Source organism: Nasonia vitripennis, chromosome 5, assembly GCF_009193385.2.
Source record: "Nasonia vitripennis strain AsymCx chromosome 5, Nvit_psr_1.1, whole genome shotgun sequence".
NCBI classification, from domain to species: domain Eukaryota; kingdom Metazoa; phylum Arthropoda; class Insecta; order Hymenoptera; family Pteromalidae; genus Nasonia; species Nasonia vitripennis.
Window position 1 is genome coordinate 27429411 of NC_045761.1, and position 16409 is coordinate 27445819.

The window sequence follows — 16409 nt, forward strand, 5'->3', positions numbered from 1 at the left end:
TAATCGGCTCTCACCGTCGCCTTACTCGATTCCTCAGCGCGTTATTATTCTCGCCCCCACACGAAGGTGACGATCCGAGAGCCTTGTTTTAATTTCCCGTTTGTTTCTCTGTTTCAGGTGAGTTAGACACACGATCGATCACTGCGTACATGCATGTATATATAGCCTCGGGCTATCGCAATAACGTAAGTCTGAACGAATCAATACTCGATAGACGTTAACTCGCGCGGGCAACAATGCCGATAAACTATGGACACTATAGGTCCGCGAGCGCGAGAGGGTAAGAGGTGGGGGCAGTATAGCAGAGGAGATCGGCATCGCGGCTAACGGCCTTGCGAGCGATGACCTCTTCCCGCGCTCGGGCGTCCCACGATTTTTCCCGTTTCCCTGACATCCTAATGAATTTAGAATGTTACAACTGCGGCGACACATATATATGCAGCCTCATCGATAAGCGGATTACCGGCGCCTTCGGGACGGATTCGGACTCGAGGAAACGAGCGACGCGTGCACAATATGGCGCGTTGCACGAAACGGCGTCAGCAGCAGCAGCAGCAGCAGCATCAAGCGAAAGGGTCGTCGCGCGAAAGCAGGCTAAGAGTCTAGGGAATTTCTCGGTGGCTTTTTCCCGAGGTTGCTCTCTCCCTCTCTCCCTTCCCTCCGTATCGCTCAATGTATATGTATACACGCGCGCTCGGAACTACCGCATCCAGAGAGTCGGAAGCGAGCCTAGGGACCTGCGGAATGAAAATTGCGCCGTTGGTCCGACGATGCGTCCGCGGCATTGTTCTCCCGTTTCTCTCGCTTTTCGAACAGGTACGCTTTCGATCCTCGTAACGCCGCCGGCTCGTTTCGCAAGAGACGCCCGCGGAATAAAGAGCCCGTCGAATCAATCTTAGAAAGTAGTCGCCGAGTTATATATTGCTCAAGCAGCGCCATGTCGTGAGCGGCTTTGACGTTGTGTCGATGAACCGAAATCACCGGCCGCGAACTTTGACGCTGCGCTCGTGTAACGGTGGTTTCTAAACGCGGCTCAGTCTACACCGATTTCACCGATCCGAGTTTTACATACGACGGTTCATCTCGCTTTTCGACTCGTGGGCCTCTCGAAAAAAGGGAAAGAGAAAAATCGAGCGACGGTGGCGAGGATGCAGTTGCGGCGCCTTTCCAAAATGGAAGGCGCGCAGCTTTCCGAGAGAGAGAGAGAGACGGCGAGAAAAAAGGCAGCGGCAGCGAAAGAGAGAAGCGACATGCCGAGAGCGTAAAATTCATCGGCGCGTGACGCAGCGTACGTATACGTATACATACGAGAGAGCTACCTTCTTCGTGTGCTGCACGTCGTCGGCGCGCGTCACGTGACAGGAGGGCGCGCGCGCATCCGTTTAAATGCTGCTGCTGCTCTGCTGCCCAGCGGGAAGGGAAGGAGGATCCGTACACCTAACCTGAGAGTGACTGACTGAGTGAGAGAGAGAGAGAGAAGCATCAATGGCCGCTGCTGCTGCTATGCTCTCTCGCGTGTGCAGCAGCTCCTCTTGTAATGGGAGCAATGCGGCGCGTCGGAGAATTCCACCTCTCGAGAAAGATTTACCGCGCGTTTACGAGCCGAGACGAGTTTACGCGTATAGGTGCGTTACAGCTCGTGTCGAAAAAGTCCGACGACAAATCAGGGGGCTAACGAGCCCGGCCGGGAGAAAAATTAGCGACACCCCAGTATACACAGACGATAGCAGTGGGTGTCGGCTCGAGGGAATCGACCGCCGCGCCGGGGAGCCTGCTCTCCTATACGCTTTATATATACGGCACATACCTACTCTCTCTCTCTCTCTCTCTCTCTCTCTCTCTCTCTCCGCGAAAGAGCGAGCGTTGACAGAGGCGGCTCGATAGGTAAAGCCAAGCGCTCTCGCCCCCCGCCCGCCCGCGCGCAGACGCAATGGATTTTCGCGAGGGAGCTAGTGCGAGAGAGAAAAAGGAAGAGAGAGAGAGAGAGAGAGAGAGAGAGAACACCGAGAATGTTCTCTTCTTGGCGATATGGGATGCGGAATATCCGCCATTTTCGACCTTTTTTCCTCGCCCCGCCGGCGGATCATCTTATACACTCTCGCGGAGCGTATTAAATATTGATAACTGCACCGCTGCGCTGCTGAATAATGCAGGATGTAAATGCTCGTCTCGCGACGAAGTTTTTTTTTTCCGCGCGCGCGAAGCTTCCTCTTCTCGTCGCCTACTGCGAGGGAATTCGCCGATGGAAAAATTTCCGACACCGGACGGCTCTTCCTCGAGCCGCGTAAATAGGTCTATATTTATACGCGTACGCCTGCGCTGGCAACGATCGAATCTCTCGATCGCGAAGGAATAAAGTCGGACATCGCGCGTAAATAATCATCAGCTGAGCTGTCATCTGCAAGACGGACTGCGCTCGGCGAATCGGCCTGACCTTGCTCCGAAGCGCGCGACGCCTTCTACATCTGATGTGTACGTACGCAGACGTTATCAGTAGTAACAGTCGGACGGGGTGCGGCGCCGGTGCGAGAAGCCTCGGCAAATATGTGCCCTTTTGGAAGATGAAAGAAAAATAAGCGAGCGGCGGCGTAATCGTAAATTCCGATGCATCGCGCTCTTAAAAATGAGTAATGACAGTAATCCTCCTCGTCATAGGCAAGTAGGCATCCGCGAGCGCGGCGCGACCGCAGAGCATCACAGCAGCAGCGGTGGCAGCGGCAGTAGGGAAACCGTAGCGCGCAACCGAGTTACCGAGCGGAGCGGCAGAGCTATAGTATCCAGAGAGGGAGCGAAATGTGTACACAGAGAGCCGCGTGGCAGTGGCCTCTCGGCATATCGGCGCACGTTGCTCCGTTCTCGCACACAGCGCGAACGAGACAGGGGAAGAGCAAGAGAGCTCTCGGCGTCACTCGGCTACGCTCGGAAGTAGAGCCGGCCGCGCTGGTGGGGGGATTGGAGCGCACACCGCGTGGGTCGGGAACAGCTGATCGGAGCCGGTGCACGCCGCCGACGCCGGTGGAGGGGGACGACTAGCCGCAGAAAGCCTGTGTATATATACAGCTCCGCTGCCGCCGTCGCCGCGCGAGCGCACGACTCTCTGGGCTAATGAGTGTGCGACCTATTGGCGGCCGCGCGCACGCCGAGAGAGAGAGAGAGAGAGAGAGAGAGAGAGAGACTGGCCCGGTTAAGGCGCTTCTCCACTCGTTTGCGTTTCGGAGTTTAGCTCCGTTTCCGTTTTGCTTTTTTTCGTGGCTGTCCAAGTATGTTCTCTTATTTTATTAAGTCATCGATGCTACTCGCGAGTTCTCGCAATACCAAGCAAACCTAGCGGAAAGCAAAATCGGAGCACACGCAGCAGGTGGAAAGGCGCCTCAACGATCACACCCGCAGTTTGCCCATGACGCGGCGGCTCTCTCAGTGCCAAGCCAGAACACTGTGAGTGCCTGCAACTCAGGGCGGAGTGGGGGAAGCGCCGCCGACACGCTATCACGTCACACTCGCATACACTCAGCGCGGCTGTGTACACGGAACTTTGCTCGCGGACTGTACCGGGCGCGCGCGCGCGCGCCTCTCGAGCGTTGCCACCGATCGAATGGCATTGCAAGGTCTAGGAGAGAGGGAGAGGCTCGCTCGCGCCCGACTCGTACTACTGATGCGCGCAACCTCCTTCTCCACCTCCTCCTCCTCTTCTTCGCGATGATTCTTCCGCAGCGCGTTGTGCGTCGAATTTTTTCCTTCTTTCTCCCTGATGGGTGCATTCTTTTTTCGCCTTGTTTTTCTTCTACGCGCGTGAATTTCACGCTCGTTCCGATTCGCTGAAATTTTCGAAACCTGAAATGAAGGCATCCATTGCGAGTCACTGCTCTGACTTCGTTATATCACGTCGACTGCGTATTACGCTTATCTCCGAATAAGCGTCGTGAGAGAGGAAAAGTTTCGCGAGAAAAAGAGAGAGCTACGACAGCTCGCGCACGTACAGGCGAAATCCCACGCGCGTTATCTCCTTCACCCGAGGACGAAAAATATTTTTCAAAGCGACTGGAAAACAGCCTCGATCTCTCGTGTGACGCAAGCCTGGGAGAGACACACTCCGCCTACATAGTAAACAACAAATTTCGCGGTTACGTAACGCACTACAGTCGCGCGGAAAAATTGGCTCCCGTCTATCCTGAATGAGTCACCGCGCGCGCACGAGCGAACAAATTTTTCCCGAGGCTGCTGGATGCGTCCGGGGCCCGCGGTGTGTTTAGCTGTTGGCCCGCGCGCACAGGTCGATCGATATCGGCGCCGCTTGATAATGGCGGCGGCTACCACCTCGCGGTTTGCCTGCTTAGACTTGCGACGGAGTAAATGGTGGCAGCCATCAGTGGAAACAGGCGGGCACGGTCGGGCGCCGCTCGATCGTTTTTATCCAGAGTTGAGTTTCAAAGACAGAACACGAGACGACGGCGACGAGTACGCGTTGTAAACGTCGCACATACAAAGACACACAGACGTGCACATGCACATGCACAGTGAGCGGCGAGTCGTCAGCTCCAAACGGATACGCTGGAAACTAAATTCCCCTCGGAGAGTAAAGGACAGTGTGTAGCGAGAGCGCGAGCCAAATGCAGCCAGTTATGTAGCGCGACGGCGGCGGTGGCAGCTGCGTCGTATAATAGTTACATGACGTCGGAGCGACGACGGCGGCGCCCGTCAGTGTCGAGAAAACGCTTAAACAATCCGCCTCGTCACGGGTAAGTAGCTCTCGGCCGACTAGTATTCTCCCGCTGCCTTTCTCTCCTCCGGCTCGCTCGCGTGATTATCTCTCTCTCTCTCTCTCTCTCTAACTCTATAACTCTTTCTCTCTCTCTCGCACAATACGATCGAGCGTGTAGGTCTTGAACGCGCACTTGCGACGATCGACGGCTGATCCCGGCTGTGCGTGCAAATGGACATGGCCGATGGAAAATCGGGGTGACGCACGGACGAAGCGCGCTCTCGGAGCGCAGGTTCCCGACTGACTCGGCTCGCGCTCCGCGGAGAGTCTCGGCTCGTCGCGCGCCCCCCCCCCCCCCCCACCATGCCGGTCTGTTACTACTTGCGACGGCGCGCGAACGAGGCAGCAGCAGCAGCTGTATACGTATACGAGCGTGTATAAAGAGTCGAGGAGAGAAACGTAGCCGGCGGATGCTCGTTTTCTCGGCCGCCCCCGCCGCCGTCGTCGCTTCAGAAAAAGAGAGAGAGAGAGAGAGCAGACACGCGCCCCAGTGCCGTATCACGTGCAGCCGAGGTTTTGTTGCCACGACGCGATATCTCTCTCTCTCTCTCTCTCTCTTCGCCGCCGCATAACCGCTGACGCTGCTTTTGTTCGTTATGCTCGAGAGCGATTCGCTCGATCGCATCGATGAATTTTTCGAGTGCGCGCGAGGAAAATTTTTCCCCGCTCATTCACGCGGAGGAGCTTCGCATTGGCGTCAACGCGATCGCCGATACGCCGAGTGCGCGCTAGTGTATATTTAGAGCTTTGTTTACCGCCTGCGTCGCGGAGATACGTCGCGTTGCCTTATCGCGGCTAGATCGCTGAATCAACAGCTGTATAAGAAACGTTGCGCTCGCTCGCTCTCTTTGTTTTATAATTCATGAACGATAAAAGTGGAATTTCGTCACTGACCGTCCCTCTCTCGCTCTTGCTCTCTTTCAATATTTCCATTTCATTTTAGCGGGCGTAATCGGTTTTTTCTTCGATGAACAACCGAAAATACAAGTCAGAGCAGACGCCGGCTTCGATCCGAGCGTCTCTCCCCTTTTGGGTCAAAGGGAGAGAGAGAGAGAGAGAGAGAGGGCGGTTGCACACCCCGGGCATTGATTTTATACCGACTCGGATACACACGCGCACACATCGGAGCAGCTCCGCGACGAGCATCATCTTGGTTACAATGTCCCCTGTCTCGGTGTGTACGCGGCACACGAAACCCGCGCCTTATCGTTCTATACGTACGTTACGAGTCGCACACTTGTACACACACACACAGATCGCGTGATGGACACGTGGACGACCGCTTTTTCATACACACACAGAAAGAGAGAGAGAGAGAGAGAGAGAAAGACGCATCACATCGGCGATGCTGCACCTCAGCAGCAGCCTCTTCTCTCTCTCTCACTCTCTCTCTCTCTCTCTCTCCCCTCGGCGCGCTAATCGTGCGCGGGGCCGCTCGGCGCTCTCTTCCGTCCTTCTCCCGCTCTCCACACTCTCCGCGACTGCAGCCTGGGTAGTTTCAGTTCCCTTTGGAATTTCGATCGAGCTGCCTCGCTCGCGCGCGCTTCTCTCTCTCTCTCTCTCTCACTCACTCTCTACACACCAGTGCGTACGCGCGCGCGCGCGCGTGTGTGTGTGTGTGCCTGCGTGTGCGTCCGTGGGGGAGGATGACTCGGCTAGGGAGTTGCAGACGCAGCGGCAGGAGAGCAACGTCGGAGAAGAAGCTGTCGTTTGATAACGATGCCTGCTGCGCTGGCTCGTAGCAGTGGTTGATGTTGCCGCCTGCCGTCGTTCCTCGCCGGGTATGGATTATTTCTCGGAATGCTTGTTATTACTCAGTAGACAGTCTTCGCCGGCTCCAGCAGCAGCAGCAGCAGCAGCAGGTGCGATGGTTACACGATGCGTATGCGGCAGTGGCGCGCCGAGCGGAACGGACGGCCCTCTAGCCCAGTTCCGGCCTCTGCAGAGTGCGTGTGTGTGTGTGTGTGTGTGTCTGTCTCACTCGCTCTCTTCGGCTCTTGCCGGTTTTGCAGCCGCATCGATAAGGCAGTTGCCTGATGCGTCCCGTATACGCTCGAGAACCGCAGTTTTCGTCTTGCCTGCTGTGTTGTTTACAAATGAAACAACTGCTGTTTTCAACCGCCTTCTTATCGGCTTTCTTATACCGCTGCGGTCTCGCGCGTTTACATCGGAAAAAACATCGGCTCGCGGTTTCCCCTTTCCCCCGCCGCGAGTCTATACGAGAGTCCGTAAGCGGCACTTTTTGGTTCTCGCTATGCCTCCAATCAGCGCTGCCTGCTGACTCGCCGAAAGAGAGAAAACTCGACAATGCTTATGTAGGCTGATGCGTTTCATCGACTCTGTATACAATTTAATTTTCCCGCGAGCCTTTCATCTCTGCCACGTAGCAGCTGATTTCGACTTGGCTTACTCGCTTCTTCCTGATTCCATTTCTGTTATATAGGTGCGGTTGCCGTAGTTTCCGGCTCCGCCGCCGCTGCTGCTACTTTCGCCGAAAAGTCTCTTGTTCGCTCGCTCGCCCTCTCTCTCTCGCGCTAAATATTCGCGGACGGAATTAATTATAGACAGCGCTGCGCTAATTGCACGCGGTATCGATCGGTTAAATTTAGACAGGTTTATTGTAGGATTCCATTCAGCGCCGGTCTCGATTGGATTCTCGCTTTGCTCGTATAATGTAATAGCCGCCGAGCGGACTTTTCGAAGATCGTAAACAACGAGCGTCTCTTTATTGCGCGCATCGATGTAGGATCAACAAATTCCCCCCAAACGCGCGGCGGCACTTGCGAAATCACGCGAGTACACGCACGCAACGCGCCTGTGCGCGTGTTTTTTTCCTCCTATGCTGTGCGCGAGAATGTGGGTCGCGTGCAGAAAATAATTCGTCGCCATGGCGAGTGTTACGGGTTTATCCTTGAACCGAGTGAAAACAGCGGATTGAGAAATTCAAGACTCGCGGTTCGTTGACCGAGTATCGAGTGCGCGAGTGTGTGCAATAGGCTGCTCTTGTCTTTTTCTCTCTCTCTCTCTCTCTCTCTCTCGATGGGTATAGAACGTAGAATAATGCATGGACGGGCGACTCGCGTATTACGAGCATATTACGGAGCCATCGGCGGACAATCGCTCGAGCATCAAACAGCTCCGAAACTCGCAAGCCCAAGCAGAGCCGAGCAGAGAGCAGTGCGCCCACCCCCTTCCCCTCGCACTAACCTAACTTGAAAACGCCAACCGTGTGCCCACCGATCGCTTGCTGTGTGCGCTGCTGTATGTATATGTATAGCGGAGAGACAGAGGGAGCGAGAGAGAGAGAGAGAGCGAGAGAGAGAGAGAGAGAGAGAGAGAAAAGTCTCAGCCGCCGTCCCTCCCCCCCTCGTCCTTCTCTTCCGCGTACGCACGAGCGACAGACCAGCAGCAGACCGCACTTTACTACACGGCAGCGGCACACACTAGACTCCTCCATTTTGTCGTGATTTCTCTCGACGACACACTGCTCCGAAAAACTATCTCTCGATACCTCTCTCTCTCACGCCGCCGCCGCCGCATTTCGCAGTCGCACCTTTGCGCTATGCATGAATCCTGACACATCTCTCGTACCACACGGAACAGGCTGCAGGACCGGAGGACGCGGGGAAACCGGGTGGGAGGTGCACGCGCGCCAACCTAGCGGTCCGGCGGCGTAAATGCGCTCCTGCTGCTCCTCTTCTTTGGAATTTCGCACGGGGCCCCCGGAAAACGAGTGCGACACGTTGTCGTCGTGCGTATACCTCTACTCTCCCCGCCGTCTCTTGTAGTGCGTTCCAACTTCCACTACGAGACCGTCTGCCATTGGCGTGTGTGGCGTAGTGTGTAGTATAGTGTGCGGCGGGTCCGACACTCGACACAGTGTGAGAGAGAGAGAGAGAGAGAGACGGAAGATCCTGACTCGTTCACACTGCGGGATATCGTAGAGTTGCGCCCGGGGGACCGAAGGTTTTTACGGATTCTCCTAACGACGCTGCTGCTGCTGCTGCTGCTGCTGATGCGGCGCTACACGGGTGTAATATAACGTACACATTATTTTGGGGGTGCGAGCGAAAGAGGAGAGAGCCGAATGACTTGTTTGACGAGCGGATCTGCATAAGGATTTCGAGTGAGTTTTTCGCGGCGATATTTTCTGTTTGTTTACGTAAACAAGATACTCATTGTGCGGGGTTACGCGGGTGCGAGATGCAGAGTACGATAATGGCTGTATTCTAACCTAAATTGGGGCCGATTATCTCGTTTGTGCAGTGTTTCTATGGCGCGTTGCTAGCAATGCCCCGATGGAATGCTGTCGGCTCACCGCGAGTACGATAATCGCTAGACTACGGCTCTAATTTTCATTCGTTCAGTCTTACGATATATTGTTGGCTTCGTGTGTGTGTGTGTGACTGATGAATGATGCTTCTTCTAAAAATGATGAATGGATTATTCATTGCTGCGTTTTACTATGTTACAGATGTCTGCTGGGTCACAAATTCAGATGGCACCCCAATCAACGATAAACTCTGGTCAGTCGGTTCATAGTCAAGATTCGAACATGAGCACCGGTAAGTTGACTCTTGCTTTCGCCATTTACTGTAATGATTCTATCGATCCATCTGGATTTACCGTAGATTCCTTGTATTTAACGGAACTGGATGCTTTCGAACTGCCTTTACATTACCATCAGAGAATTCGCTTTTCACACTAGTCTTGTCAGAAGATGCAGAAATGCTCTTTCTCTGTTTCTTTTTCTCTCTGTCTCTCTATCTCTCTCAAAAATACTTGATTCCATTCACATAAATCTGCAGAGTGTGCAATGGAGAAATCAATCATTCGACTTGCTTTTTCTTGCACACTTGATCCACTAATTGTGCTCACATCTTTGCTTGTAATCACTAATCCAAGCGTAATCTATGTACACCTTAAGAATCCACATGAATCATGAAGGATCAGAGTCAATATAACCTATTCTTTCTTGCATAATCATAAAATTATGCTTTTTGTTTCTGTCAGTGACAACCATGCTGTATTTTTTGACAGGCTCGTCGCATAGCGACAAGGAGGTAGATCCAAACACTCCAGAGAAGGTGCCAAGAACCCCTTCGGAGAGGAAGAGGAAGCGCAAGGCAGACGATAGTGGAGGAGGTTTGGTGGGTCCAGTTAGCAGCAAAGGTGCCAGGTCCGCTGCTGTTTTAGATAGTAAGAAAATAAATGACTATTTTCCAAAGCACCACATGGGCAGTAGTCCCATCAGGCACGGAGGTGCCAAAAGTCCATCCCCGCAGGCATACCCAATGGTAAGTCAGCTAAAAGTTTTGATCTTTAATCTTGTTACCGGCAATCAGATGATTTAAATTCTACTTGTCTGTCCTACAGTATCCGCCATCGCCGCAGCAGCCGCTGATAGCTGGCCAAGTGACGACGGGTACGGGCAGTGCCGCAGGCGTATCGACGACGGCCAGCGCCGGGGGCGTCGGGTCCTCCGTGCCGCCGGTGGGTTCCTCGTCGACGACAGGCGCCGCGGTTACAAGCGGCGAATTTCCCTCGCTTATGCAGCCCCCCCGTCCTCCTCTGGGCTCGGGTAGTGTAGCCCAGCCAACTCCCACCGCCGCCGCGGCTGCTCCGAATGTCGCCGTAACGGCGGCGGCGGTCGCCTCGAGCACGACGTCCGCGTCCGCGGCCACGGCAGCGACGGCCGCGGCTGTCGTCGGCGGTTCCTCCGCTGCGGCTGCTGCGCTGCAACCCGCTGGCTCGATGGTCAGCAAGCAGGTGCAGGTAAGGCCTACCAACCTACCTAGGACAAGCCAGGTCAGGCAAGCGAAGACTAACACCCCAAATGTAAGCACCTCTACAACAAACACCTTGTCTTTCTCTCTTTCTCTATCTCTCTTATTCTGTATTAAGCTTTTATTTCGTCGATAGGATAGATGTCGGTTTGGTCATTTGATAACTGTTCTTTCGATTTCTCTGGAGACATCTACCCTACGCAAAATTTTTTATGCTTTCTTTTTTTTTACTCTTGTGATTATCCAATGGGTTCACTCTCACTTATTTGTCAATTGCTAGAGTTGCTGTTTTCATTGCCTTATTGCGGCAATCCAAGATTTAAGTGAGAAATGCTCACCTATTGCATATTTACGAGAATTTTTAACTTTCACCTCAAGATTGCTACGCTGTTTTTATTTGTTTTTGTCAAGAAGTTCAATGTAAAGAACAATGCAAGCTACCTTGCATCGGCACTCATCGTTTTTAGCATAGATTTTTCCGGCAACTATTTGTTTCTGAAATTGTTCAAAATTTAATCTTGTGCTTGACATCAAGACAAGTTGTGAATATTTGATTTAATTTACTACTGAAATGAAATTAACGATACATTTGACTTGTCTTGGTGCGTGTCATACATCATCCTGAACAATGGCAAGGTCATACATTTTTGGTGCTTTTCTTGCTGCCTGTTTGGCGTTGCCCCGGTCTTTTTCAGTACATAAAACAAACGAAAAAAAGTATCGTCGAATGGTATTTTTACCGGAATACTTGTTTTCAAGCGCAAAATGTCATTCACGATATCACTTTTGCTCTACTGATATCTATATATGTGCATGCATACACATGACGAAATAATCGCACACGACTCCGCGGCAATTTTCGCGGTTCTCCGTGGGTGCCACAAGGTATATCTGCGGATTTTTGTCATACAAGAAAATAAAGAAAAAACAGCGGTTGCAGTATTTTTATCAAGGACCCATGATCATATTTCCAGAAATGCGAATTTTCTCTTTCTAGACGGAGCTCACTTGCCAGAGGATACAAGAGTTCGAAAATCAAGCATCCTCCGATTTAGAATTACGTAACAATAAAATCGACGAGCTAAATAGGGTAAGCAAAGCTTTTTTTTACATCGTGAAATAAAATAGCGACTGCTTGAATGATTTTTAAAACATTCGCTTTTGCGTTCCTACAGACGGCAGAGGAGCTGAGGCACCAGATAACGAATCAGCAGAAAGCGATAGAGCAGCACAAATCCCATATAAATAAGTGTATAGATGTTGTAAAGAAACTGCTAAAAGAGAAATCGAACATTGAGAAGAAGGAGGCGCGACAAAAGTGCATGCAGAACCGACTGAGGCTGGGTCAATTCGTGACGCAGAGGGTGGGCGCCACCTTTCAGGAGAACTGGACGGATGGTTACGCTTTTCAGGAGTTGGCCAGACGTCAAGAGGAGATCACGACTGAACGCGAGGAAATCGACAGGCAGAAGAAACTGCTGTTGAAAAAGAGGCCCTCAAACAGTGAAACAGGTAAGCACAAAATCGATCGAGCGCGATATTTGCTTTGGCAAAATTCATTTACTTGATGTTCTTGTTGAAATATATAGGAAGGAAGCGAAGCAGTCAGCCGGCACAGGCAACGTCGTTGCACAATGGTACCGAGGCGACGTTTCTCAAACCGGACGCAGTGCCGGGCTCGTACACATGGCAGGAGTATTACGAGGCCGACGAGATCTTAAAGCTGAGGCAGAGCGCTCTCAAGAAAGAGGATGCCGACCTACAGCTCGAGATGGAAAAACTGGAGAGGGAGAGGAATCTGCACATCAGGGAGCTCAAGCGCATCCACAACGAGGACCAATCGAGATTTAATTCTCATCCAGTGCTCAATGAGCGGTATCTACTGCTGATGCTGCTCGGCAAGGGCGGCTTCAGCGAGGTACATAAGGTGAGCCACACTTGATCTTCTATTTGCTAATGCCTAAGCATAGCTTGACGACTAGTTCGTTTTTTTACAATTTTGCTTGCTATTACAGGCATTTGACTTAAAAGAACAACGGTACGTGGCTTGTAAAGTTCACCAATTGAATAAAGACTGGAAAGAAGACAAAAAAGCCAATTATATCAAGTAAGTTATCAAGTCATCTTTAAAGAACTTGCAAATATTATTTATAAGCAACTAACGTATTTTTTCATATTTTATAGGCATGCGTTGCGAGAGTACAATATTCACAAAGCATTGGATCATCCACGAGTTGTAAAACTGTACGATGTGTTCGAAATAGATGCAAATTCATTTTGTACTGTCCTTGAATACTGCGATGGCCATGATTTAGATTTCTATCTCAAACAGGTAACCATTCATTTCGTCACACCAAACTTGAACTTGATAACTCTCTGGTTGTTACTTTATTGTGACTTATCTTAATTACAGCATAAAACTATCCCGGAAAGAGAAGCAAGATCTATTGTAATGCAGGTCGTATCGGCATTAAAGTACCTCAACGAAATTAAACCCCCAGTTATACATTATGATCTAAAGCCAGGTAAATTCATGTCACTTTTGGGGGGGGGGGAGAGGCGGGGGTTACATAGCATTGCCGTGAACTTGACTAAATTGATATGTATTGTAGGAAATATTCTCTTGACGGAAGGCAATGTATGTGGAGAAATCAAAATAACCGATTTTGGATTAAGCAAAGTAATGGACGAAGAAAACTACAATCCGGATCATGGAATGGATCTGACGTCACAGGGAGCTGGCACTTATTGGTATGTATTCTATATTCATTGAATTCATGCAATAACTTTTTTCGTTGGAAGGTTTATATAAAATAAATACATTTTCAGGTATCTACCACCCGAATGTTTTGTAGTAGGAAAAAATCCTCCAAAGATATCTTCAAAAGTAGATGTTTGGAGTGTAGGAGTCATTTTTTACCAATGTCTGTATGGCAAAAAGGTATGATCACATCATTTTGAAAAGCAAAGGATAGGGAAAAAAAGAATATTCATTAACATCTTAATATTTTTCAGCCTTTTGGACATAATCAGTCGCAAGCCACAATTTTAGAAGAAAATACAATTTTAAAAGCAACAGAAGTTCAATTTGCGAATAAACCGTCAGTCAGCAACGAAGCCAAGGTACAGATAATTGTTTTAAATTTGAATTCTAACAAGTTTTGATTATTTGACAGAATATTAATACTTTGACGCCGTTTTGTTTTCAGAGTTTTATTAGGAGTTGTCTAGCATACAGAAAAGAGGAGCGCATTGACGTGTTAACACTTGCACGCCACGAGTATCTCCAGCCACCTGTGCCGAAACACGGACGTCAGGCAAACAGCCAACAACAGCAGCAACAACAACAGCAGCAGCAAATTCAGCAGCAACAACAACAGACTTCCTTCAGTACCGGCATGTTTAGTGGTATGAACGCGTCGAGCAGTTCGTAGTTGTGGACGACAAATAGTAGCAAACAGCGAACTGGACTCACGAAAAAAACTTGTATACATGCCAAACCTTGGAATAACTCCGAACTGCGCAACACCATCTTATCTTAACACAAGTCGGACGGAAGCAAATGTGAACGTAAACGAAAGCTATAACCAATTGTAAATATTTAAAAAGCAGGGAGAAACAAAGGATAAACAGAGATTTGCCACCACCGCCACACAACCGAAATAAAGCTACACAGAGAGTAGTGGCTCCAGAGAATAAAAGAGGACGCAATGCGATTATTAAAATATATAAACGAAAGTCTCTGTGTACTGGAGAAAGGAAAAATACACAGACAAAATTGCGTCTTTCTGGAACATCGCAGAGTTGCTGTCGAACCATTTATTCAAGCATGACAAAAGACAAAAATGTTGTGTTCGTAAATATTCAATTGTATTATCGTTCCTTGTATCGAAAAGAACAGTGGGTTGACTGATAATAGTGTTATTAAAAAAAGATGAAGAGTCGAGACAAACGGATAAACATGTGATAAGTCGTTGTGAATTAAACGAAAAAAGTGGAGTTTAGACTAAGGAGAGGAAATTTCGAGGTAAAAATGAGATAACATAAATGGTATCCAGTGGAAGTGAAATTACTCAGTGATGAGTAGGACAACAGAAAGAAGAGAGTGAGCGACATGGAGAGAATGAGAGAGCGAACAAGCTTGATTAAACTGAAAGGAAAGAGAGCAACGAAGGATGAAAACTCCGGGGCAATTCGCGCGAGTAGCGGAAAATACATAAAAACTATTAAGACTTCCTTTTTCGGGATGTTCTTCCTCTCTTATCTGACATTTTTGAAAAAAAAATTATTGCATGAATGGATAGGGTGATTGCAAAATTGTTGAAAAATAAGAACTACTAGCCTGTATGTAAATATTTATGCTATATATATATCTATACTAATAAATCTGATATAATATATATATAGTGTAAAAAACAAAGTAATAAAACAGACAGAGAGAAAAAAGAAAGATCGCATTGACAGAGAAAGAGATGAAAAATTATGTGTGGTGGCTCAATCCTCGCATGACCGCCGTGTAGTGTCAAGTATTCTATGAATACTTGACCCTCACATCATGTTACTTTATTCAAATATTAATAATTAATTACTTATATCGTGAATTATAAAAACGAAGAAAAACAATTAACACGCGTCGTGAATACACACGTACACAAAACACGAGAATGTACACTCTTATACACAAAAAAATAAATAAATATGGAGATTTGGTTAGTTGTTCCTAAGACTAAACTGGATCGACTATAAAATTGAGAAAAAGAGAACAGGCGCGAGTCAAGGGTTTTCAGTGGGTGTATAAACTCCCAAATAAATGACACGTAAAGATAAACGGTAGAAAAAAAAACAACCACAATTACACGAGTATAAAATTAAAAAACATAACAGTGAAAGGAAAACGAAAGAAGCTGGAATGATACATGAATTAAATAGGATCGTGCTCCACCCACTTTTTAATTCCTCTGCTCAAATTTTTAACTATTCGAATAATGAACGCGTAGAAAAATTAAATTTTCTTGTCCCGGGGCTCCGTCGTATCGCTCTTTCAAAGCGTGGACTCCACTTACCTTTATTATACTGTAGTAATATTTTGTTCGTGCTAAAGAAAGAAAATTTATAGATTTGTAATAATCAGGCGATTTGAAATTCTTTTAAGAGGACGAGAAGCAGAAAAAAATTTAAGGATAGGTTGATGATGACGAGAGTTAAGCATCATAATAATTATACCGACCTGATCATTAATAGTTTCTTTACTCATAATTTGTTTTATATATGTACGTTATACATAGATAATTATGAAATAGAAGACTAAGTTATTTTATCAAGTGCCCTTGCTTTGTATTATAGTCGCGTCTGTTGACAAATCGCAGCTTTTGGGAGTACTAGAGATGATGAAAAAAGAATCAAGAGAGAATTCATGAGAACGTTTGTGCGAATTAAAAAAATGTGTGAAAGAATTACAAGTGTGAATGGACATTATCGCTAGAGTGAAATAACGAGAAAGTGTATGCGAAAGAATACAAAAAACGAGAGTAAAAGAACTTGTTAAAAAGAGTTGTAAGCTGTTGGTAGAATATTGTGGGCACGACGACGATGTCTCAATTTACCAACACAATTGGCAAAAAGTGTGGACAAAGGAGAATACATACAAGTCTGAACAGTGTCTACTATTACATCCGTCGATTATACTCGAAAAATGCCAACACTGATCCTCAATCCTGGTCCCATCTTTTTATTAGATAAATTTTAAGAAGACGAATAATCTGATGAAAAAAGAACGTTCCATTTTGCATTAAATTATATTACTAATCATAGAATTGACAAGTCCTTGAAGAATATTGTACAGTAATATTTGTTTTTTATTTGTA

At 48.5% G+C, this 16409-nt stretch overlaps 1 protein-coding gene across 23 annotated transcripts in view; it reads left to right on the forward strand.

Annotated features, from left to right (window-relative positions):
• The window catches only part of LOC100117339 (serine/threonine-protein kinase tousled-like 2), a 37315-nt gene extending 21101 nt beyond the window's left edge, over positions 1 to 16214 (forward strand). For 6 of the 23 annotated variants that reach the window (XM_008208630.3, XM_016985774.3, XM_016985775.3 and 3 more), the window contains 13 exons: positions 9234 to 9324; positions 9773 to 10056; positions 10136 to 10597; positions 11543 to 11635; positions 11721 to 12057; positions 12135 to 12472; positions 12561 to 12652; positions 12730 to 12877; positions 12959 to 13070; positions 13158 to 13296; positions 13375 to 13486; positions 13561 to 13668; positions 13755 to 16214. In XM_008208630.3, coding sequence (XP_008206852.1) covers positions 9234 to 9324; positions 9773 to 10056; positions 10136 to 10597; positions 11543 to 11635; positions 11721 to 12057; positions 12135 to 12472; positions 12561 to 12652; positions 12730 to 12877; positions 12959 to 13070; positions 13158 to 13296; positions 13375 to 13486; positions 13561 to 13668; positions 13755 to 13979 — 2541 coding nt within the window. In that variant the 3' untranslated portion in view covers positions 13980 to 16214. Of the gene's footprint in view, positions 1 to 4273; positions 4737 to 6325; positions 6541 to 8221; positions 8886 to 9233; positions 9325 to 9772; positions 10057 to 10135; positions 10598 to 11542; positions 11636 to 11720; positions 12058 to 12134; positions 12473 to 12560; positions 12653 to 12729; positions 12878 to 12958; positions 13071 to 13157; positions 13297 to 13374; positions 13487 to 13560; positions 13669 to 13754 lie in introns of those variants that run through there. The other 17 variants (XM_032600896.1, XM_032600895.1, XM_016985776.3 and 14 more) reach the window with 12 other exon arrangements.
• Positions 16215 to 16409: the final 195 nt, after the last annotated feature.